This window comes from Desmodus rotundus, chromosome 3, assembly GCF_022682495.2.
Source record: "Desmodus rotundus isolate HL8 chromosome 3, HLdesRot8A.1, whole genome shotgun sequence".
NCBI classification, from domain to species: domain Eukaryota; kingdom Metazoa; phylum Chordata; class Mammalia; order Chiroptera; family Phyllostomidae; genus Desmodus; species Desmodus rotundus.
In genome coordinates, this window is record NC_071389.1 from 50077470 (window position 1) to 50101609 (window position 24140).

Consider the following 24140-nt stretch of genomic DNA (forward strand, 5'->3'; position numbering starts at 1 on the left):
TTATGTGCCTTGCTATCTAAGTCTCCTAGAGGTTTCCTATGAGCAATTTTTCAAGATTCTGAAGAAAAAAAAGTTGTGTTTAGCTGACAAGATGAGCTGCGTGACACTCCAGAGAGAAAGGAGAACCATGTTTTCACAGTTAGAACTACCACACAGATAGACTAACCCCTGATTGTACCGAAGAGGCAACTACTCTTCAGAGAAGCTGAGTATCTTTCCCTGTGTGGAACCAGAGCCAGTCTTTTAATAGCACCTGCATGTTCTGGTGGGTACCCAGTCCTAAGTTAGCAAGACTGTCCGATAGTTGTTTGAGATGACAAAATAATAATTACTTTTTAGCGTTCTATTAATGAAATGAGGACAATAAAATAATGTTATCCATTAAGTATTTATATAGTGCTTTCAAAAAGTGTCCTTATTTTCATTGTCTTAACCCCAATAATCCCGTGCTAATGAGAACCTTCAAATTCGATGAGGTTTACTGAATTGTCAGGGGCAAATAGCCAGTGAATAGCAAATCAGATAATTGGATACGTGTTCTGACTCCTTGTTCAATGTTGGAAGTTATTCTCTTCTATTATGACCCACGAAACTTTAGCATTTTAGTGGAATGACTTTGCTTTAAAAATACTTTAAAATATTTTAAATTGAATATATTATCTCTTCATAGTGTGGACATAGTAATGAAGTTAAGTCATTCAGCGGTCAGTGATAATTCTGGAGAAGGGATAATAGCAGGAATTTTCAAAATGACCATGTGGGAGCAATTCTGGGATGAGGAGAGGAGCCATGCATTCTAATTAAGGCTGCATTCCTTCAGAGTTTGGCAATAAAATTTCTCCGAATTTTTTAAGTAAAGATTAATTTTGTCATTGCAATTTTTAAAAGAAAGTTCTAAGCAAAAATAAATAAATAAACAAACAAATAAATAAAATCTTAATGGTCAAGGAACTTTGAAGATAAAGTGTAATTGCTTTTCCTTTAAAGATGGCTTTTCATGGATCTTCTAAGAAGACTCCAAACCACTGTTTCATGAACATCAACTTACAATTTCATTCACACTAGTACAGCGGTGTGTACGTGCATTCAGAATGTAGGGTGCTTTGCCGTCAAAGAGTTGTTTCCAATAGACAAATACTTCAGTCCTCTAAGATCTCACTTCCATCTTCCTCAATACAGCAAGAAAAATGCAAAGACATATGTCATTAATTGCTCCAGGCATTTCCCTCTAGAGAAATAAAAACTGTAAACATCAACAGAGCATTCTACTAATAGCCCTAAGTGTTGGCTTAAAGCATCATTAATTTTACATTTGTAAGGTCTGTAAGTGTATGCCCTGTATTCTCACTGAAAGGATCAATCAGTAAGGTCATCCTTGCTGCTTTCAGTCTAAATAGCAATGCAAAAATGTAGTGCGTGCAGGACTGTAAATATATATGCGCCCATGTATACACGTAACAACATAAAATTACATAACGAAAAGTAAGAGAAAATAACAGGTTACGTTCTAAACTTTTTGCCTGTTTGTGTATACTAGATTGCATTTTTCAGATGGGGTAATTTTTTTACTGACTTTGAATAGCTTGATCATAAATCCTTTTTGCTGTGTCAGCACATAGCAAAACTGAAACAAGCTCTTTGTTTTATGACAAGTGCATCACTGAATAGTGCGTAAGTTTTTTTTTTTTTTAATGGTTCTTTCATTTTGGACCTGTTTTTGGTGAGCAACCTATATTATTCCTCCTCTAGTTGGGATTATGTTGTTTCCTTTCCCCAAATAATGGCAATTTCAAAAAGTGAGTAGTGGCCTTTTTAATAATGATACTCCTGAGTATGTAGATTTATTACTATGGGCACATAGTGAGATGTCAAGGAATTTTGGCATTTGCAGGGGAGCAATTATGTTGACTTCGTTTGTTTTACATTTTAGCTTTCTAACCAAACACGGAAACTCGTGAGGTTCCTTGAATCATAATGACTCTCACAGTGAGAATTCTCATCCTGTGTCCATCAACTTCCAGGACTTTCACAGGCAGACTTCAGGAGGGCCGCCACAGTCTCTGCACTACAAAGGCTCTCGTAGGGATCTCGGATCCCAAAGTGACTAAGAACCAGTGTTCGACTGGGTATGAAATACCTCAGTTGGTGGTAATGGTTTCAAATTATTTTTTTCTAATGTTCTTTTCAAAATGAGATTCAAACAACTTTGTGTATTATATTCACAATAATACACAATATATTCACTTTTAAAACAATTGTGTAAGAAGCCACAGACCTTTCTTACTTGGCCTCAGAAATAGACCAAGGGATACTCTTGCTCTAATTTTATTTTTTGGTCATATTTGGGGTTTAAGTTTTTCAACTCTCCATTCCATACAGCCATAGAGATCATGGCTTGAATCCTGTCATCAAAATGTACGATGGCAGCCCTGCGCTCGAGGTACTGCAGACTGCCGTGAGCTGAGAACGGCCCAGGCTCCGGGAGACGTTCGCCTAAAAGTTGACTGCTCTTGGAGAACAATCCTTCAGATTGAATAAAGCTGCTACAGGTCTGTTATATAGACCAACTATGCAAAAACAGCATTGAACACAAGATTTGGTAATTAGTTCTCTCCTACTAAGGTGCCGGTCTGGAAACATGAGCTTAAAAGGAATTACAACAGATTTTTAAAAGTCCTGGGAGAAATGGACTCACTCTCTTTAGATAGCCCTTTGAGAGACATATAACCCTAGGGCCTCTTATCGAGAACAAAATAGGGATTGGAAGCATCAATAGAAAGGTGATACTTTCTAAGAAATTGTACCTCTTTGTTCGTGAATAGGTTGATGCGATTACAGAAGGGGATCAGGGCTGAGGCGCTCCGGGCTTTGTTGTAGTGGTAGCGCCGCATTTTTGTGCAGCCGGTTGCAACTGGTATCTTAGTGCCTGCTGCCTCTGCAAACACCAGGTCAGTGACTATGAGAGCCCAGATCTCACAGATGGCCTGTCCCGACACATGGCCCCTTCTCAGTGGCCACAGACACGGAGTTCTCCACTGGGAGCAATCATGTCCCCCATGGTACATTTGGCAATGTCTGGCAACATTTTCGATTGTCAACTAAGGAAGTGTTACAGGCATCTAGTGGGGAGAAGCCAGAGATACTGCTCAACAGCCTACAATGCATTGGACGGCTGCCACAACAAAGAATTATCTGGCCCAGTGTGTCAATAACGCTGAGGTTGAGAGACCCTGCTCTCAGGCCTTGCCACCCTCGGCCCCTCCGGGGGTTCCACAGATATACTGCATTCAGACCCACACTTCCCACAAGAGCCACTAGAAGTTCATCAGCATTACAGTCTTGGAGACTGTAATGCTTTGGGCAGAGTAAAATGAAAAGTATCATAAAATGTGCTCCCTTTCCTGGTTAACACCTATGCTCTTCTCCAAAATGCAGATTAAATCTCACTTCCAAGAAGAAACCATTTCCTATTTTAGCATCACCTCCTCCATAGGCTCACATACTACCATATGCTTACTTTAAGCACAGCTCTGATCAAACTATTTCTTATTCCCCTACTAAATCTATTGAAAGCTTTTTTTTAAAAAAAAAAAAATTCTTATGTCTTAGCACCTACCAGAATGCTTGGCATATCCAGGTATGCAACAAATACACGGTGAAAGAAAGAACAAGCATGGGTTGGAGGACTGGCTTGGGTTCTGAGCACCCACCCTCCAAACTGGATTTATCCGAGACTGTTTTAGGTGAGCACAATGGCCCCCAAGGATAACTGGGGCTATCTGATCCCATGTCCTCCAAGCACATGGGACTGAATAATATCTCATTTCACAGCACATAGGTGCATGAGCACTGTGGTGGACATTTCTGGCCTACTGAAGGGCAGCCATAACGATGTTTACCTGAAATTCTAAAGAACATAGACTGTAGACACTATAATACCTGTTTGGGCGTCTAGGACAAAGCCCTCCCAAAATGCCTTTTCTTGGGGGCAAGGAGAGCAAGATCAACTAGCTACTTTTAAAAAGCTTGGCTTTGTATTAACATTGTACAGAACTGCCTTCACTGAAGAAGGAAGAGGAGGGTGACCTGACTGAGCACGTGGAACTGGGCAGTGGAGCAGCCAGCCTTCATCTCCACTGGTAATCAGCTCAGGCCAGTGCCAGTTATAGGGCTGCTACAGGGTCTGGCTACGCCCAAGGGTGATTCTTACGCTGCCTGCCGGTAGATTACACTAGAATCCATAAGAAAGAGAAAGAGCTAAGTTTAGGATAAATGTGCTTTTGTATTAACAACTACAATCCTGTTGTTATAACGTGAATAAATATCACGTTGAAAATGGGGAAAAAGCACCTCTCAGATTTATGGCACATAAATGATAACTTGTACTGTTGGTGATTATAGAATATGAAACAAAATGATTTCATTGTTCTGGATAATATGATACTGTTGTATTACCTTGTGCTGTTATTTTGACAAAGCACGTCACATAGGATTTCAAGATAATATTTAATGCAATTATAGTATTCCTGACATGATTTGACATCAGGAAAAAAAGACAGGAACATTTCAGAACATTCAACTTTATTTTCCATTGACAAACACCACATAAATAACATACATTTATTAAATATACAGACTAGCTATGACTTGAATTACCATCAAAATTCTGATGTACTTTTCAGAGTCTCTTTTATTCTTTGTCTCCACAATATTGAAGACCAGCCTTCAAAACAAGTTTAAAGATATATTTAAATATATTTAAGATAACTCCCCCAAAAACTTTACGTAGAGGTGACAAAAGTATACTTTTTCACTTAACCAAGTGCACAGAGATGGGCTGCTGGGTGGGGCTGGTGGGGAGACATATGTCTACTTGACATTATTTACTGAAGTACCAGTGATCTCAGTCCTTACTTAGACACACTTCATTTGTTGTAACCAGAGTAAGATAGTCAGTGCCTCTTTTAGTTTGTTTGCTTAAGGAAATGTTCAACTTTCTGCTATTTGTATAAACACATTTGGTCAATAAAGAGGGAGAAGGTAAAGTATTTAATACATACATATTATATAGATGGGTTGGGAAATATTACATGTATAATATATATAATATACATGGGTTGGGAAAAACACGTCTAGCTGCCAGTGATGACTTGAGTGATTGGAAAACCTGCTCGTACAAAAAAGAACCCTGGCCTGTCCTTGCTTTGTCCGACTGGCACTCCTTTGTAAAGATAAATGCAGTCCCTTCCTCTCTTTGCTTCTGTGGAATGGCCTAAAAGGATGAAGATGGTTAACAGGGTTGGAAATATACGGGTATTCCTCCATATCTTTCTCTGTGTTCTCTAACCCACTCTGTGCCCGCTCCACATAAGTATCCTTTCAAAAGCTAAAATAACATGGAAGTGTATCAGTAAGTCATATGCATTTTCCCTGCTTACCATTACAGCTTTGATTTCTACAGAAACTAAAACTATATAAAGGAACTCTTCAAATAGTGATTAGAGTTTAGTGATTGGCTAGCTTTTGGCTAGATAACTGATTTACTTTAAGTAAAGGCCAAATTACTCTAATTCTAAATCAAGTGATGAAAGAATTTACAGGATGAACATTTGAAAATAACTCCAGATGTGGAATTATCTCCAAAATGCTCAAAAAGCCTGAAAATGTCGATTTGTTCCTGATGGTAATTTCTTTCCTTCCTATCTTTATTCCCATAATAAAATTGTTTCATCAAAGCAGTCTTATTAAAAAAACAGACTCGGCCCTGGCTGGTGTAGCTCAGTGGACTGAGCACCGGCCTGAGAACCAAAGGGTCGCAGGTTCAATTCCCAGTCAGAGCACATGCCTGGGTTGCAGGCCAGGTCCCCAGTAGAGGGCATGTGAGAGGCAACCACACATTGATGTTTCTCTCCTTCTCTTTCTCCCTCCCTTGCCCTCTCCAAAAATAAATACAATCTTAAAAAACAAACAAACAAACAGACTCGAACCTATGTCATATATTAGGACATTAGCATATTAGAAATATGAAGCCATTCTCACTCCTCTTGAAAACAACCCCCGCTTCACCAATAGTAAATATTTGTTACTTTCTCTCCATGAAAAAAAAAATGAATAAACAGGTTGGAGGCAAGGAGTATGGGAGGAACACTCTTGTATCTAGTGAAGAAATATGTAACCCAGGAGACATTTGGGTTGCTTATGCTATGAAGCTGAAGTAAAACTTCTGAAAAAAAAATTTTAATTCTCAATAAAGAAAATGTGATATATAAATGAATATGGTATATATTTGATTTATTTGATTGAATTACATTTCAATCAGATATCAAGAAAATCATACTCAGCTGATGGTATGGTAATGTAATGGTTTGCAGCTCAACTTGTATAAATTATAAGCTTTAAATACAATCATCCTTTTAGGAATTATAAAATAGAGAATATAAAAAATAAAAATGTTCTTTTCTTTCATCCCTTAAAAGAGTAGAGAATAGGGGAGAGTGAGATGGAATTGTTAAGTAGCATTTTTTTAGCATCTGACCTAAAAACTAATTGTTTATCGCTTTTTGAAAAAAATGACTTTATTATAGATTTGATAAGTCTTTTATAGATATGTGCAGTCTCAGTTTCCTTTTATCACTTTGAGAACAAAATTACCCTGCACTACTTTTTGTTTTTACTTTCTTCTGTTTTATTCAAAGTGAATTCAATAAAAAAAAGCATTCAGGGAAGACATAAACAAGATTTTACTTGATAATCATAGATTCAAACTCATAATAAAATTAAAATCTTTTTGGTTGGAGCAATCCAGGTGAATATGGACATTTGCATGAGATTAGCATCTATATAAATGATATCAATATAATGAAATTCTATGAAAAAAGTTCCCCAATTTTCTGTTTCATGCTTCCTATGTAATCACCACCTATTAGTTGTCTTAGCATACTGAGCTTCAACTTCTTAACAAGTGCGTATGTGAGTCTTACATTGCTTTTCAAATGTGCACATTGGTTCTATCACAACCTAGGTGATGAAACATCAGGTATATGTCCCCTCTTACAGCATTTCATTGCAACTTGGAAAACAGTCCCATGGACTTAGCCACAGTATTAAGTCTTCATTTTGAAAATGATGTAATTTCATTCACTGAACAATTTTGTATATTTATTTAGACATCAGTTTTAGACGTTTTTTGGAGACATATACGAGCATGAAACCAGCAATAAACCAGCAGCTGTGAAGATTTGGCATGGTGGACGGCCCAAGCTTTTCATGGAGATAAATCATAGAAATTTTAATTATTCCATATGGTTTCAGTAATAAATACTCTGCAATCTCTCTGTGCCACTCATCTTCCAGTATCCTGTAGATTTCAAGAGTAGCTTTTGGGGTTAAAGTATGAAAAGAAGTAGGCAATATATGTGCCTAAAATTACAAAGAACAAAATTTTCCTATTTTCTGTCTCCAACTTAATCCCAATACAAAAGAACTATTAAATAATGGTTGTGGTGGAAAAGATTAAAAGTCAATTAGTAATTTGGAGTCAAAACCAGGGAAAATATAAAAAGCATTAAATAAATAAAAAGTGTAATGTAGTTGAAAATTTAATATTAGAATACGGGCACAGGAGGAGCACGTTTTAAAGAACTGTTTGAGAAGTCTCCGTGTGCCAGCGTGGTCACAGGGTCTCACAGTTAACTTTTACATGCGCTTCTATGGCGTCTTTTCTGTGACATGGTCCTGAGGTCTTTCATACACTGAGAAAGTGTGAAGTGGAAATACATATGCACTTTTTTTAACTTGTTGCCACTTAAATCTGGCATGATTAAACACTTAGGTTTACTTGAGATTTCTTGGATACAGCAATAGTAAACTTGGTAAATTTTGAGATAGCACATTCCCTTTTTCAACTTAAAATATGTTTAGGACATCCACCACACCTGTTTTATTTGAAAAGCAAACTGTTCTTATTGGATAAGAACATGTCATGATTTTCTTCTATGACTCAGCATAGCTGTCCAATTTTACCGTTAAAAAATCAGGACTCCTTTGTAAAATTTATGATGGCTGATTTTACTTATATTTCCACATTCTACTCACTCATTTCTTTCCACATGGTCTCTTAGACCTCTATTTATTTATTTTACTAATAATATGAAGTTTAGGAATAGTCATAATTTATGCATGCATTTTTTTTCCTGCTCAGATAAATTAAGTACATGAGAGTGAAATTTAAGGCCAATGAACTTAGACTTGGAAACAAGCACACTCTTCTATGATGACTATACACGTCCACTTCCAAACCACATCCAGAGCCTCTGCACAATGTCTATGAAATCTAACCTCAACTATCATCCCAAGCCCTAAATTATTTGACTTCTATTTCTTGTCAGATTTCCCCTGGACTAACAAATGGCTGCCTAGACAACAAAACTCACATGCCATTTCAGAATTTCTTCCTTTTCCACCTCAAAAACCTGCCATTTTTCCACTCCTGCCAGGTCCTTGGGATATGAATTTATCTTGTGGTTAAGAAAAGTCTCAGGCTCTTTTGTCTTTATGTATTTCTGTGGTTGGATAAAAAGGGATTTTTCTTTGACAGTAATCTCCATTATCTCTTGGATTTATCAGTCTCTTAATTATTAATACAAATAAAGCACTTTGTTGTGCAGCAATATGACACTACACATTTGAAGATAAATTCATATTTCTGTAATTAAATAAGCAGGGACTGCTCACTCCATCAGCCTGACAAACCGTAATGGCATAAAGCGCTTCAAGTGTGTGGCAGCGCCGTGCCGATGGCACTCTGGTTTGGCAGACATTTACTCGTTCATTCACTGAACAAATTTTGAGCACTTTCTGCATCCCAAGGGCAGTACCAAGTGTTGGAAGAAGTAACCCCATTGCGCTCACACCATTCAAATCCACATTGCACGTGTGTCCATCTGATTATAACCCAGGGTCAGGGGGCCACTCAAGGAGTAAAGCCTTGTTATTACAAGGTCATCTAAGTGAACTTTTTTTCTGAAGTAGACGGTTTTGTCTCATCCCCCAAGGAAGTGACCTGTGGGATAATCCGACTAAGGCAGAGAGAGATTTTAAAGTGGGGTTTTCACAAAGGTCATTTATCACCATTTTTTCTAAAACCTAGATTAGCAGAACTATCCTGGCCACTCCCAGCAGATCTTATCTTCCTGCTCAGTTTGACATGGTCATTTAAAGTGAGCATTCCTACAGACCTAGGCTGGTGTACATAGTAATCTAATAGATATCGGGCAACTGTTAAAGCTGATTCTTCCCCAAGTGCCTACAAAACTCAAAGAAAAATGTAGTTACTATAAAAAAAAATAAATCTCAAGTTTTTTTTTAAACTAGGAAAGCAATGAAGTAACCTGGAGATTAGAATCTTCATGAAAAAATGTTAATTAGTTTACAAAATGAATGCTTCCAAGAATACAAAGAACATTTTGTGTAGGCTTAACTTAAAAGACTGTTGTGTTTGTTGGGAAAATGTTTTTAAAAAGTGCAATTATCAAAATTTAAAGTAGGGATCTACTTGTGCCTAAAAGATAGAAAGCTTAGCTATTAAGGTTGTATACATGTACACTAGAACAAAGACATTTAATAATAAGTATTTAGATAGAGCTCCTCTGGGGAGAAGGCAGAGAAAGTGTTGCAGGGAAGGTCAATATTATTATTTCCTTATTCAATAAATAGGCCAAACTATGGACAGTCTTTATGGAACTCTCACAATTTTATTGGTCTTAGGATCAGAGTTAGTATTTAAGTACCCCAAAGATTAGAGAATACTTTTGGTGGAAAATTCAGAGATAATTAACCAGAGTGCTTATATTCAGTGCTCAAATCAGTCCTTTAAATGCATTCTGAAAAGTCACTGCACTGACCCTCACGGTCAGGTTCACGGATCTTCTCCAGGCTCGTAGGAATTAAAGGTGTGTTCCAAAGGAAGAACATCCGGCCGCTTGAACAGTAACAAGTCCACAAGTATTTAAAATAAGTGAAATTGGCTCTTATTCAGATAGTAAGTAAACCTAATTACCAACACAACCAAAACTTAAACTTTGCAACCTTAACAGCTAATTTACATATTGAACCATACTTAAATAACATTAATACCAATGAATATTGTAGATACATTGTTTAATCTTAATTCAACTTTGAAAGAAAGTGTAAGGGGGCAAAAGAGTGATACAGAGAGAAAGAGAAGTAGAGAGTGAAAGAGAACACAGAAGACCGAGGACTCTGAACAGAACCGGATGGTTGCCGTGTCTTCGATGATATACGCATCAAACCTGCCCTGTGCTCAGTATACTGGAATAATAACTTTCCCCACCCCATCCCCAGCACAGATCGAGATCACTTATAAATAATCACATATTCAGCTACAAATGGCAGAGAATCCCAAACACTAGACTGTTATTTCATATATTTTCTTTTGTTTTTCAATACTTTTGGCACAGGGAATTATCTATGCTGAGACCATTGAGCCTTACGTCAAAAACTCTACTTTGATGCATAAGCGATGGTATGCCAGAGATGCCTAAATTCACAGTAAGGTTTGAGGCTATTTGTCGCAGAAAGCTGTGAACATGCAAACTGATTAAGTGTTTTCTTTCATGCCCCTGTCTGTATTATTTCATTGGATAATGAGATAGGCTGCCCTTTCTGTTCACCATTAGAGCAGCAGGAGACAGCATTTGCTACCTGGCAAAACTTCCGAAGAAGAATCTTTCTTAGCAGCAGATAGACCCAGGGGTCCAAGATCTGGTTCAGTGAAGCCAGGCGGACAGCTATTAAGAAGAAGTTGCATTCTTTCTGCTTTTCTGGTTGTGTCTTGCAGTGCTCGACTGATGCTTGATTGAAGATCATATTCAACATCATTATCTAAGAAAGAAAGACAAATGATTGTCCCAAAGGTGAATAAGGTCATAGTCATCTCCTCTACACAGTACTTTGCACCTAGTCAGTCTACAATAAGTGGGCGGTTGCAGTCAAATGATCAAGCAACATTTATACTCGCAGAACATAGCTCTGAATTACACAAGACATTCCTACGGATGTTCTCACATTTTTGGCTATTTGACACGACACAGCTTTTTATAAAATTGTATGTTCTCAGCCTCTTGATCCTTGGGATTTAAGAAGTTTCAAAATAACACATCTCAAAATTAGCCAAGATCATCTGTCTTGTTGCAGAAAACACCAGCAAGGCTGATACCCAAATGAGAGCCAACACTTCAACAAAACCAAAACACATTCAACCTTAAACTTCAGTAGTTTAACTGAAAAAAAAAAAAACCCACTGAAGAAAAAGCAGAAGCAAGAAAGGGGAAAATAATAATAAAAACATTTTCTGAGTCCTAACAATTTGCCAGGCCCTCTGTCAAGTTCTTCATATGCATTTAATAAACAATATAAGACAGATATGATTGCCTTCTCCTTCACCCAGCTGCAGAAAACAAGGTTTAATGATGTAAAGCGGCAGAGCCAGATTCAAACCACGGTTCACTAGCATCACATGGCACACAGTATTTCACTTTCCTTGTCTCTCCCTCCTTACCACGTGCCTACATAGAACGTAGACTCCATGAGGGCCGGGACTATTTTCCCACACAAGCATATTTACACCACCTAGGCCAATGTGTAGCAGATAGTGTCCAATAAATATTTGTGAGTGAATGTATTATATGACACACATCTGAGTATATTAATATGTGATATAAAATGCGCAATATACATATTTACATTTGAACGAATAAATATTCGTGATTTGCACAGAAGAGAAATATTGATGGTTCATATGCATCTGAAAAAGAAAGTATTTAAACTCATTAATTATTAGATAAATGCAATTGTGACAAAAATAACAAACCATTTTACACCCAGTAGTTTGGCAATAATGAAGAAATGTGACCTCTCCAAATGTCAGCGAGAATGTGGAACAGCAAGGACTCTTACACGCTACCAGTGAGAGTGTGAATTGGAGCCGCCGCCTTGGAAAACAACCGGGCACTCTTTCATCTGCTTCCTCCCAGCCATCCCACCCTTGTGGATATCCATCCCGAATTCTGCAGCAGGAGTTGTGCATATGGCTGTTCGTCACACCATTGTTCATAATAGCAAAAAAAAAGAAAAAAAAAAAAAAAGCAAGAACAACTGAAACATAGGGTCACATCCGCAAGCAAAGAAAGGTGCTGACATTACAACTGGTTTCAAATTTGTCTTCCTAGGTACCCAGCTATTAAGCAATTGAAATGTGGCCAGGGCAAATTGAAATGTTGGAATATGTAATGATTATATAGTGAAATGATAATATTTTTGACATATTGTGTTAAATAAAATACATTATTAAAATCAACACCACCGGTTTCTCTGTACTTTTTAAAAAATGTTACTACTAGAAAATTTTAAGTTCTATGTAGGTCTTGTATTTTTTTGCTCACAATACATTTCTATTGAAACCGCTGTCTCTCTGGAGGCCCACACTTACTGGGGTGTTCTGTCCACAGGTCACATATTCCAAATTGAAGTCAATAACCCTGAGTATATGATACACCTGATCCACAGTCCCACAGTCCCAACAGCGGCACTTTCATTCTTGCACAGTCACCCTGGCCCCATGTGTCAGAGTCGTCTCGGAACCCTCCTTTTGCTTCGTCCTCTGCACTGCCTTTTACTCTTATTCCAATCTCATGCCAGCTCAGCTCCTCCTCTTCTCTGCTTTATACTGAAACCAGACACCCAGGTGGTGCATAGAAATGTTGGCACATCACAGATGCAGCAACCTTAACCCAGCCCTGATCAAATCCTCACCAGCTGTAGAAACTTCAACTCCGTCTGATTGGACAGAGTTGAGTCACAGGTAATTCTTAAATAAGTCACTGGCAAAGGAGACAGAAATGTTCAGGTTTGGCTTGTAGACAATTTCACCTGCCAGGGCTCAACCTATGGTCCTTGACCAAAGTACCACCTAACGCCTGAACAAAACTATGGTTCTATAAATAAATAAGAGGAGAGCAATGGGTAGGCAAGCAGTAGACAGCCATGTATTTTGAGTCCATAGTTTCTTTCAAAGGATTTTTTTCCAAGGGATTTATTCAATAAAAGCAGAAAACAGCTGTACAAATAATTGAATGTTCAGTGAGGCATTATCTATACTGACAAGAAACTGTAAACACATGATTCTCTAACATCAGGATTAAAGCTTAATAAAATACAAGTATTTTATTTCACATGGGTCTCAATGCTCCCTTGCCCGGCTGGTTGTGAGGCTGGTCAGGAGCGATCGAGCCGAGGACAGGGGCACTGGCTGTAGGAAGAGCCTCTGAGCTGCCCAGGCCCTGCTTTTCGTTTGCCCTTCTTCCTGGTTCAAGGGGTGGAAGAGAACATTCAGTTCGTGGAATCGTATGTTTAAGGATTAAGTGAGGACAACAGATTATAAAACAATATTATGTATATACAGTTATATTGTTTATTATAATTAAGTCATGTAAAATACATAGACTTGGGGAAGGCAATGGAATTATTACTATTAATATTTACTAGTAAACAATGTTAAATTATTTTAAAAATTTTGTGTACATAAAACATTTCAAAGATTTCAGGGAAGGCTTTTATTTAAAGGAAGTTGATCATTATTTCCTTCCTTAATAAATATGAATTTATTATACTTATTATACATCAAATTTACTTAAAATTATATTTCTACATTAGTATCTTCTGATACTGGTTCAGAATCCTGTGAACTGAACACTGCGTCCCACTGTGGCATGCGGATGGCCCCTCAAAGATATCCAGGTCCCAGTCCCTGGAACCTGTGACTAGATTATCACATGTGGCAAAAAGGATGTAGCAGATGTGATTAATGTTAAGGACCTTGAGATGGGGAGTCATCCAGGATTATCCGGGTGGACTCAGTGTACCACATGGGTGCTTAATATCTGAGAATCTTTTCCAGCTGTGGTCTAAGGGAGGTGTGACTACGAACAAACGGTCAGAGAGATATAATGTTGCTGGTTTTCAATGCAGGAAGGAAGCCATGAGTTAAGGGATGTAGATGCATGGCCTCTAGAAACAGAAAAAAAAAAAAAAAAAAAAAGGCCAATCTCAGATTGTCCTTCAGAGATTCCAGAAAAGAAATTCAGCCCTGTGGACACTTGGTATCAGCCCAGCGCGTCAGACTAATCAATACAACTTTAAGAGAAATTTGTGTTGTCTTAAGCCACCAAGTTTACAGTAATTTCTTACAGAGCTACAATAGAAAATGAATACGCCCACAGAGTGGGCACTCAACGAATGTTGAGAGGGGTTGGGGTGGAATGAGCTTGAAAATAATGTATTCCCTTTTGGTAGGATGAAACATCCTAGCCTGTTTATTTTGTTCACTTTCTTAGAAAACTTTATCATAAATAAAGTAAAAGTAAATTTCATCCTAAAACCTGTCCAAATTATCTCAATTTCTAAATTTGCAACATGTAAAATGAATCCTTGTTATTCTAATGACATCAGTTAGATTTCAGTATATTTGATTAAAAGGTGTAAAACTATATTTTCAACTTAGTTGTCTTTAAAAAAATATGTGGCTAGTAATTCTTTTGCTAGCCACAAAAAGAAAAAAAATTTTTTCTTCTTAAGCCACATATTTTTTTAAAGACAACTAAGGAAAAAAAATGGAAAGGTTTATCTAGGTCTTTCAGCCCCTGTTTTCATCCAGTAATGAAATATATTTGACCACTTAACCATCTTCCAGAAAGTGTTCTGAGCCTGGTCTAGAATGATCTAAAAACTCACTTAAATTACATTTTCATTTTCTCTTATATAATAAAGTATTAAATTTTTTCAACTTTTTATAATCAGGAAAATTTACAAAATCACTTATTAAAATGGGACTTAAGTCATTTTACACAGTTCTCTTTGATTATTTAAAAAAAATTTTATGAGGCTAATAATACTAAATTATTTTTATTCGGCTAATATAGGTTTCATATGCCTTCCATGGGTAATTTGACTGTAATTTCCAGTAATTTACTATTGACAATGCAGTGATTATGACATTATAAAATCAAGCTCTGTAAGCAATAGCTGGCACATGGGGAGGGACACTCCAGCTTTTCCCAGAAGCTCTGAGATGTGCACTAGGAAGATAATTTGAATTAGAGGCAGGGAGCATGATATTGCCATCTCCAATGGCAGAATGGATGGAAATAGGGCTCCAACTTCGTCATCTATGTTTGAACATAAATGCAAGTTAGCATCTGTCTGTTGAGGTGCCTATATTTAAAGAGCTAAAAAGTGATTATGATTTTTGCAAATATTTTTTAGGTGGTCAGACTTTGGGAGGAAAACTGGGCATGAATATGTAGATTTCTGGTACAATTAACTATTCCTGTAAGTCTGCTCCTTTTAGAGAGACTGCAGACGACCAAGTAACAGGATGCCTGACAGCACAGAGGGTTTATTCTTTAAGCAAATGCATGTATACTCTGCACCATTGCTCTGTCCAATCAGCCTCATATAATGAGCTAGTTGTCAAAGGAGCTTTGAGAGCAATTCTGGCTGATCAGAGCTGCTGCTCTTCTGCCAGCGTCTTCCCCAGGAGCCTGTGACTCACCCAGGCCTCTCGCCTCTGCCCTGGTTATCAGCAGGAATAGAGAACTCTTTGTACCTGTGAGAACCAGGAACACAACTCAATCAGTGACTTCTAAATTCTCTATTCCTGCCTAGTGTCAAGGGCAATTACCTTGCTTCATCCTAACTGAAAAAAAAAAATGATTTGTCCCTTCCCAAATGATAATGATCTTTTAAATGTGCAAAGCACAACCCAAAGGAAACTGTTTTTAGTATTCTGCATTTGGACTTTATTTTGTTGCAGCAGGATTTCTAACTATACACTCAAAAATCTTCAGTGCTTTACATCTCGGTTCAAAAGTACCTTGGATTGTAGGCTATAAATATGTACTGAAGATGACGAATGAGTGAACACAGATAAAGTAATTTGTGGAGAAAGAAAGAAAATTGGTTACTTGCCCTTAGGTTCCATTATGTGTCATTTTTGTGTTTCCAGTTTATTTCTTTTTTAAAAAAATATATTGTATTGAATATGCTATTACAGTTGTCCCATTTTTTCTCCCCTTCACTCCCCTCCGCCCTGCACCCCACCTCCCACCAGCATTCCCCCACCTTAGTTCATGTCCATGGGTCGTACATATGAGCTCTTTTGTTTTTAAATTTGTTGTTGTCCATCTTTTGTTTGTGTGAGGAGGCAAAGTATGTCTACCTATGCCTCCGTCTTGGCCAGAAGTCTCAGTTTATTTCTAATATAAGTGTGTGAGAGAACTTTCCTCCACAGCCAATTTTGATCTATGTGTGTTTTTTTTTTTCATAATGCTCTGTTGTTAGGCCTGGTAAAATAACCTGCTTTACTGGAAATTCCCTCTATAGTTTGACAAATGTACTATATTATAATACACTGAAATCAGTCTGGGCCCTTGAAACTACTAAATTACATTATTTGAATGATTGTCATGGGAATAAGTTTTGTTGTAGATTCAAATAACAATTGTAGTCTGTCCAGTCTGGTTACAACTCTGTTTTCCAGGTACCAAATCATCTTAGCATTCTAGATTTCTCTTTCAGAGGCTTTTCCTGCATGATCCAATATGAAAACTTGGGAAATGAAGAGTGCATAAACATTTTTAAAAATTACTAGAAGTTGTGTAATTTCATCTTTATTATTTTGTAATGTGATACAAAATTTCAAAACGACAATGAACGAAGAACCAGAAGAAGTAAATTGTACTGCTTGCTCTGCCACTATTTATGGCTTTAGGCAAACCATTCACTCTGTTTTATTAAGCTCACTAGTAAACAGCCGTTGGACTGGGTGGCCTCTTACATATACTTCCCTGGTTAAGTTTTTCCCTGATGAATTCTGGAGCAAACATGGAAGTGGAATAAGGATTTAATTTAGAAAAGAAAAGAGCCCTGACTGGCCTGGCTCAGTTGGTTGAAAGTTGTTGCACAGAGCTGGTCAGGGTACAGGCCGGGGTTGCAGGCCGGTGGCAGGCCAGGTCTCAGGGAGGGGGCACAGGAGAGGCGACTGATCCATGTGTCTCCCACACATCGATGTTTCCCTCTCTTTCTCCCTCTCTTCCCATCTCTCTAGAAGTAAACAAATGAAATCTTTAAAAAAGAAAAGAAACTGAAAGGTTAATGATGTGGAACAAAAGACAAAATTCCTCTTCAGGAAAACCTCAAGGATGTGTTTTGGTAAAGAGAGGAGAGAGGAAAATTACAAAGTTAGAAAGTGGACCGTGAAAGAGACAAGGTACTGGATTCATAAAGCTTTAGGGGGACAGTGTTTTAGAAGCAACAGACTGGTAAACGCACTGGCCAGGAGTCACACACCCGCCGTGAATCTGATTGCACTCTGCTTCTGTCAGTGGTTTGGGGATCAGTTATCTAACTTTACATCTAAACTTCTCCCGTCTCTAAAATATGATTGATAATGATTACCAAATATCTTCTCCATCCAGTAGTGCAGTTGCAAAAGTGCAAATGAGATCAGAATAACCAACACCTTCAAATTACAGAGCATAGGTGCTCCCAGGCCCCAGGCTACGGCACCGCTGCAAACCCTTCCCAGTGCACACCCTTCCGGGACGGAATGTTCTGTCGTTCAGAGACACAACAGTTGGTGCGTAGGGGGGGGGGGGGGGGGACACAGTGCAGGAGTCCACTTTCCTCAAATATCTACCTAATAGAGTTGCTTCAAGAAAAAACCCTGCCATCGCATTATTTAGGGCGTAAGAATTACTCTTTCCTTTAATTAGTGTGAATTGTAAATTCTGCGTGATTTGGCTCAGTATAGCTCAGTACAGATAGGACTAGATACTCACCTTCCTATTAGAATTAGGACGGCCAAAATACGTCAGTAGCTAATAGGTATTCAAATTCTGGCTGAAAGGGGGAGGCCAAATCTACTCTATAAATTATTCAATTCCTTGAAGTGTAGATGAAGGATTAGCTTTGTGATACACGTGTCAGAAAAGGTATGTTCACTATACGTCAAACCTTTATATCTCAGGTGTCAAGAGAAAGTCTAGAGAATGTGTCTCTGTTAAGGTTTAAAGAACGTTAATCCTTGAAAATGTTTATCGTTAAAACAGCTTTTTTTTCTGCCAAAATATAGTTTCATTTAAACCCCAAATACCCACTCAGAGAACCACAGTGTCAGAGACAATTAAGAACAATTAAATGGTTAAGAAAGGAGTCAGAGGTGTAAGCTAATATGTCCAGGAGTATTTGACTCAATATAAAAGAGAATTAGAAAAACTTAAATGACCAAAAATAGAGCACTGTTTAAATTATAGAATATCCCTTGATTTGCATACTATGTGATATGCATACCATATATGTATGCCAATGGTGCTATTTAAAATCACGTTCCTGAAAAGTATTTAATAACATGAAAAGATGTTCAGGATGTGAAAAGTGAAAACAAATGTTTATTACATAGTATCATCCAACTAAAAACAATTCTGTGTGTATATGTAGAAAAATATTAGAAGTAGTTATCTCTGGGTGGTAATTAGAATGATCTCCATTTTATTCTCTACATATTTCTTTGTTTTCCAAATTCTCCACAATAAAATGCTGTTTTCACATTTAGAAAAGAAGCACTAAATTTAGAGTAGTTGGGAGCCTAGATACAATTACTTATTAAATAATTTATTGGTAAAATGTTAGTATTGCAGTCCATCCTAGAGCCATCATGTGGCCATTTTAGCTTGAATTCTTAGGTAGTTGATGTGTGCATGAGTTAACACCTAATGGACCAACAGTCGGACACTCTATAATGGATCAAAACTTTGAATTTAATCAACAAATTGGCTATGACATATTAAAAGGGACGTTCAGCCATAAACTACCGGCCTCCATGATTCCTGGACGGCCACAGCCATGATGTGCAGAACTCCATTCTGCGCCACACAGCCAGCTTACAAAGCAGGCTGATGACGGGCCCACCTGACGTGATACACCCTTATGTAACTTCATCGCATGTCAAACGGCGCTCTCTTTTGGATCTGTGTTGTGGATCCAACACAACACAAATGGATGCCTCTTGTACTTGGCCTGGACCCTGGCTGAATGTGGGCAGATTGGGATCTCTGAATTCAAGGTCCCCAGCTGGTGTCATTCCCTAGTAAGATAGCTCTCTCTCTACCACAGCGGCTATTTCATATAGTTCTATTTTTGCAATTTTTATCATAAATATCTTTATTGCAAGCATTTTCACTGCACAGCTAATTGGCTGTAAGTCTATTTCACTAGACAAAAAATAATAAAAGAGGGATGTTAAAAAGGACATAATGAAACGTGAAAAATTAACAACAAAATTCAAAAGGCTAATGAGAAAAATGAAAATACATTGTTTTCAAAGTCTTTCCTTTATAGTATTATACATTTTTAAATTTTTTTGCTTGTCGATTCCTCTCTCTCTCTTTGGCATCACAATTTCTTCATTTTTGCTACAATTTCTTCCCCTCTTAAGAGAGGGATCAACTTGCACCTAAAGAATCAATCATTAATGCTCTCCAAGACTGTTGTGAGTGAGTAACCACCTCTTTGCTACATGCCGTAGCTTGGCAAACTTGTTTTTGATGAGTGGGAGGGATGACTGTGCTCACTGGAGAATTTGCAAACCGGTATGCTGCATTTTCTACTTTAGTGAGCAATCTGGCTTTCCACAGAACTTTGCAATCTGGCATTAAACACCCATTATCTTAAGATCACCACGTTTACTCATCCCTGTACAAACTGTCACGAGGGCTGATATTAAAGTGGGAGTACTGTCAGAACTCCGTCAATGGAGAAATGAAAGCAAACTGACAACTAGCATAAATGCATTAAGTCTACCCAATGAAAACCAAACTGTCAACCAGTTATTTTATCTGTTGTGGCAAAATTGCCCTACAGCCACTAGTCATGTGGTCAAAATATTTGTGGCAAAAATATAGAACACGATTTCACACATTCTCCACTCTCCTAATTCACGTTGCAGAGGAAGCACCTCGTTTGCATGGCCTCTCAGTCACCGCCAGGTTCAGCACCTGCAGCTACGCTTTCCTCCCTTCCTCCTTTCTTCAAGCAGCAGGGGCGCCCTGTCTCTGTCTGAAACCGACCCTCTACCTGTGCCCTGGATCCCACCCAGCATGAGTTTCAGAGGCATTATTTTCTCACTTATTTCCCAGTTCTTGTATCTTTAACTTTTGGTTTTCCCCGTTATTTTAGCATATCTAAGCTTATCCTCCCTTGAGGAAATACACTGTTTTGCGGATTTCATACTTCCCTACATACACTGCTCCAGAATACTGCTGACTTCTCCTAAGATTTGCCTGCCCTCCTTATCTTCAAATTTATTCATAAACCTTCTACGGCCTTGCCTCCATGTCCACAAATCCTCAGGATGGGCTACCAATCGATTTCAAAATCCATTGGACACTTACTTAACTTGACTTTTTTGTAACATCAAAGCTGGTTGACTGTAGCCCTACACAGCACATTCTCCTCCCTCATATTCAGGCTGCCACTTGTTCTGGTTTTCTTACTAATTTCCTTGCTACCTCTTTGGATACTTCTTTGCAGTCTCTTTTAAGGTCTCCTGTTTCTCCACCCTGAAATTGTTAGTAGTTTTGAGTCCTACTTTAGGTAGCCACCTCTTTTTTTTTTTTAAAGAACAAATGAGCCTTTATATTTGGAATCCACACATTAACTTAAAATCCACAAAGCTTATTTCATACAATACAACCAATTCCTCCCTCCAATATCAGTGTATTATCAAATCATAGTGAGAACTTTTTTCCTTCATTTCACAGAGTAATGGAAATGAAAGGAGCAGCCCCTCGATGTACAAAGGAGAAAATCGAGGCACAGAGAACAACATGCCTCAGACCACTCATCTAGTCCAAGAGGAGGGAAGAATGGTCAGAGCTGAACTCCGGTGTGGTCAAAAACAAGGAAGAGGAAAGGGACCCGGGCAATGCGCAACCTCCCCAAACCTGGCTCTGTGGGGCAGACCTTTACCCACAGTAGCTATGAGCTGAATGAGAAGGGATATGTCTGGGAGACCTGGGGGCAACCAGTGACGAGTGAGGGCCTCATCCACCTAGGGCCAGCCCACCAAGGTGCAAGCTGCACCTCACATCAGCTTATGTACATACGGCTTTAGAATTGTGACAACGCCCAGGAGAGAAAGTGGTAACTCAGACAATCCACTGTAATTTCTTATGTGAACTCATTGGGTGACCTCTTGTACTCCAATGACTTCAAAACCCATCTACGTGCTATAGGTTATCCCTCTACTCTGAGCTCCAGACCAATCAATTTAACTTCCTCCATCACAACTCCTCAGAGTCTAACAGACGAGAGATCAGTAGCCATTCAACTTACTCGCAAAATTCCCTGCCAGTGTTAGGTTTCTAGTCAGTATGAGCACAGGAACTTGTTAACATTAATTAAATTTTGTTTCCCAACACATGACACACCCACATAAAAATCATCGGCTTTATTTGTAGTTAACACTTGCTAACACTTGTTCTGTTGACAGTAAATAGGGGCTAAGTAGTTGTGTGTTGCCAGACTGACAGCTTGAGGAGTTTAAGGTGTCACACAATGGCATCAGTTTTTCTTTTGACATTGAGAACATTCTGTGATTTCTGGATGATGACAGGGAAGTTCAGCCTCCAATGCCACAGTCTTTCTAAAGAGAGCTACTCGAACTGGGTCTGAAATGCCTTTTTACTGCTTGTGTGAAGGGAGAAAGCTGCCGCCAAACGTTTCCGATGGCTCTCTCTCCTTTTGCGTATACCAAGTAGCAAGTACTATGTAAGTATTAATTGTCCTCCTCCTTCTTCTCCCTATTTTTCTTTTTCCTCCTCCTATTCTTTTTTTAAAAAAACATTGTTACTGCTTCATGTATCAGCTTTAGTCTTTTTTTTAAATATATGGTTTTTTAAGATTTTATTTAATTATTTTATAGAGAGGGGAAGGGAGGGAGAGAAACATCATTGTATGGTTGCCTCTCATGTGGGCTCCACTGGGGACCAGGCCTGTAACCCAGGCATGTGCCCTGACTGGGAATTGAACCAGTGACCCTTTGGTTCACAGGCCAGCACTCAATCCGCTGAGCTACACCAGCCAGGGCTCCTCCTCCTCTTCTTCTTCTCCTTCTTCTTCAGATTTTAAGTATAGTAAAAGAAAGAACTGTCACTTCCTACACATATGAATTCTAATGGAGAAGAACGTGGCTATTACACCACGAAACAGTAACACGCTATGTCCGTAGGCACACAGGTCCCTTTGGCCCCCATCACCCATTAAAGGTTTGTGTAGCAGCCTTGTAATCCATCTCCACAGTCCCTCTTTCCTTTCATGCACTATATAGATAGCAGGTGAAAACCAAGGGCTATGAGATATTTACATCACAAATGATAAACTTTGTTTTGGAAATGCTCTTCTGAAAAGATCCTGCTTTTCTTTTTCAGGGAATTAGACTTTACAAAATCACTTAAATTATGGTTGGCGCTTACAATTTGTACCAGGTTTAAGGAAAGTTTGAATAAGATTAAATTCACATTATGTGTCATGCAGGAAAATGGAAACTTATAACCTATTCATCTTCTAAGCTTCCCCCCTCCTTAGGTTTATTTTGTCTCATCTGTTTACTTATTTACCATTTGGTCCAACAACACTGTATGCAACAGGAACCAGAAGAAAGCAAACACGAAGGAGCAGCCTATTTTTCTCATGACTGGGGCCTTTGTTCCTACTGGGGATTACAGACTCCACTGAGAAGATGAACAGATCCCAGCACCTGAATCCATTAGCACCCTCTTAACCTGTGAGTTCAACGAAGGCAGGTTTTTACTAGCTACTTAGCTTCCTAGAGAAGATCCTAAAGTAATTAAAAAGGTACTCCTATTATCTTAGCAAAAGTGATTTTTGGAGATCTCATTTTAAAATCTACATTTCATGTAGGTATTTTCAAGAATGATTTGCAGGAATTGGTGAATAGATGTTATCGAGACTTGGAAATACCCAGCTCCCCACCCCATTGAATCAGAGCAGCTCTGCTTTTATCTGTTGCTCTAAAAAGATGTATTGAAATAGTTTCCTCGCCTAAGATCATTAGGAAGTCATTGGTCTAATGAAGCTTATCCAAAAGAATGTAATTCAAACCACAAATGTGAGCCGCATATATACTTTTAAGCTTTACAGTAACCACATTATTTTACAAAAGTAAATATAAACATGTCAAATGGATTTTAATAATACATTTTAATTTACCTAATATATCTGAAGTAGCAGTTCAACATGTAATCAATATAAAAATTATTAATGAGTACTTTACATTGTGTACTTAATCTTCAAAATCTGATGTGTATTTTACACTTATACTATATTTCAATTTGAAGTAATTACATTTCAAGTGTGCAATAACCACACATGACTAATGCTACCACATTGGACAGTGGAGAACTAGTGCTTTATACTTTTAGAGGTCCTTCCATATATATATTCCCTCAATTAAACTGCACATGTATTACCAATGCAGTGTGCACTACTGATTACCTACCCAGCACCCATTCTCCCATCTCCCCTTCCCATCAGCACACTTATTTTCACTGGAACCTAAATGCTTCTGGTGCTAGGGACCCCTTCCCTAGCTACCAGAATGTGCCCAGATCAGATTTGATGTTGGGAACCCATACTAGGCAATGAGATCCAAGAGGATGTTCCCCAGGGTCATCTGGGAAAAAGTTTATTTTCAGGAGAGAGCCATAGAAAAACACACCTCTCTCCTGCTAGAGGTGAACTAGGAAGCGTGTATCAGCAACCACCCCACCAGCTGAAGGGAACAAGCCATAGACACGATGAGGCCAACACCACAGACTGCAAAAGATGGACCGAGCCATGGTCCTTGATGCCAATGCTGCGCTTCTGGATTAGCCAATGGTTGATGCCAATGCTGAGCTTCTGGATTTAGCCAATGGTGAAGGCTGCTCAAACCCTGGATTTGCACTTCTGTTTTTTATTCCGAAGCCTCTATATTATGACATCTC

General features: G+C 38.4%; 1 protein-coding gene across 2 annotated transcripts in view; it reads right to left on the reverse strand.

The window, feature by feature from the left end:
* The window catches only part of PTGER3 (prostaglandin E receptor 3), an 83973-nt gene that overhangs the window by 40731 nt on the left and 19102 nt on the right, over window positions 1-24140 (reverse strand). For both annotated transcript variants that reach the window (XM_071220940.1, XM_024565447.4), the window contains exon 2: window positions 10723-10902. In XM_071220940.1, the coding sequence (XP_071077041.1) occupies window positions 10723-10902 (180 nt within the window). The remainder of the gene's footprint in view (window positions 1-10722; window positions 10903-24140) is intronic.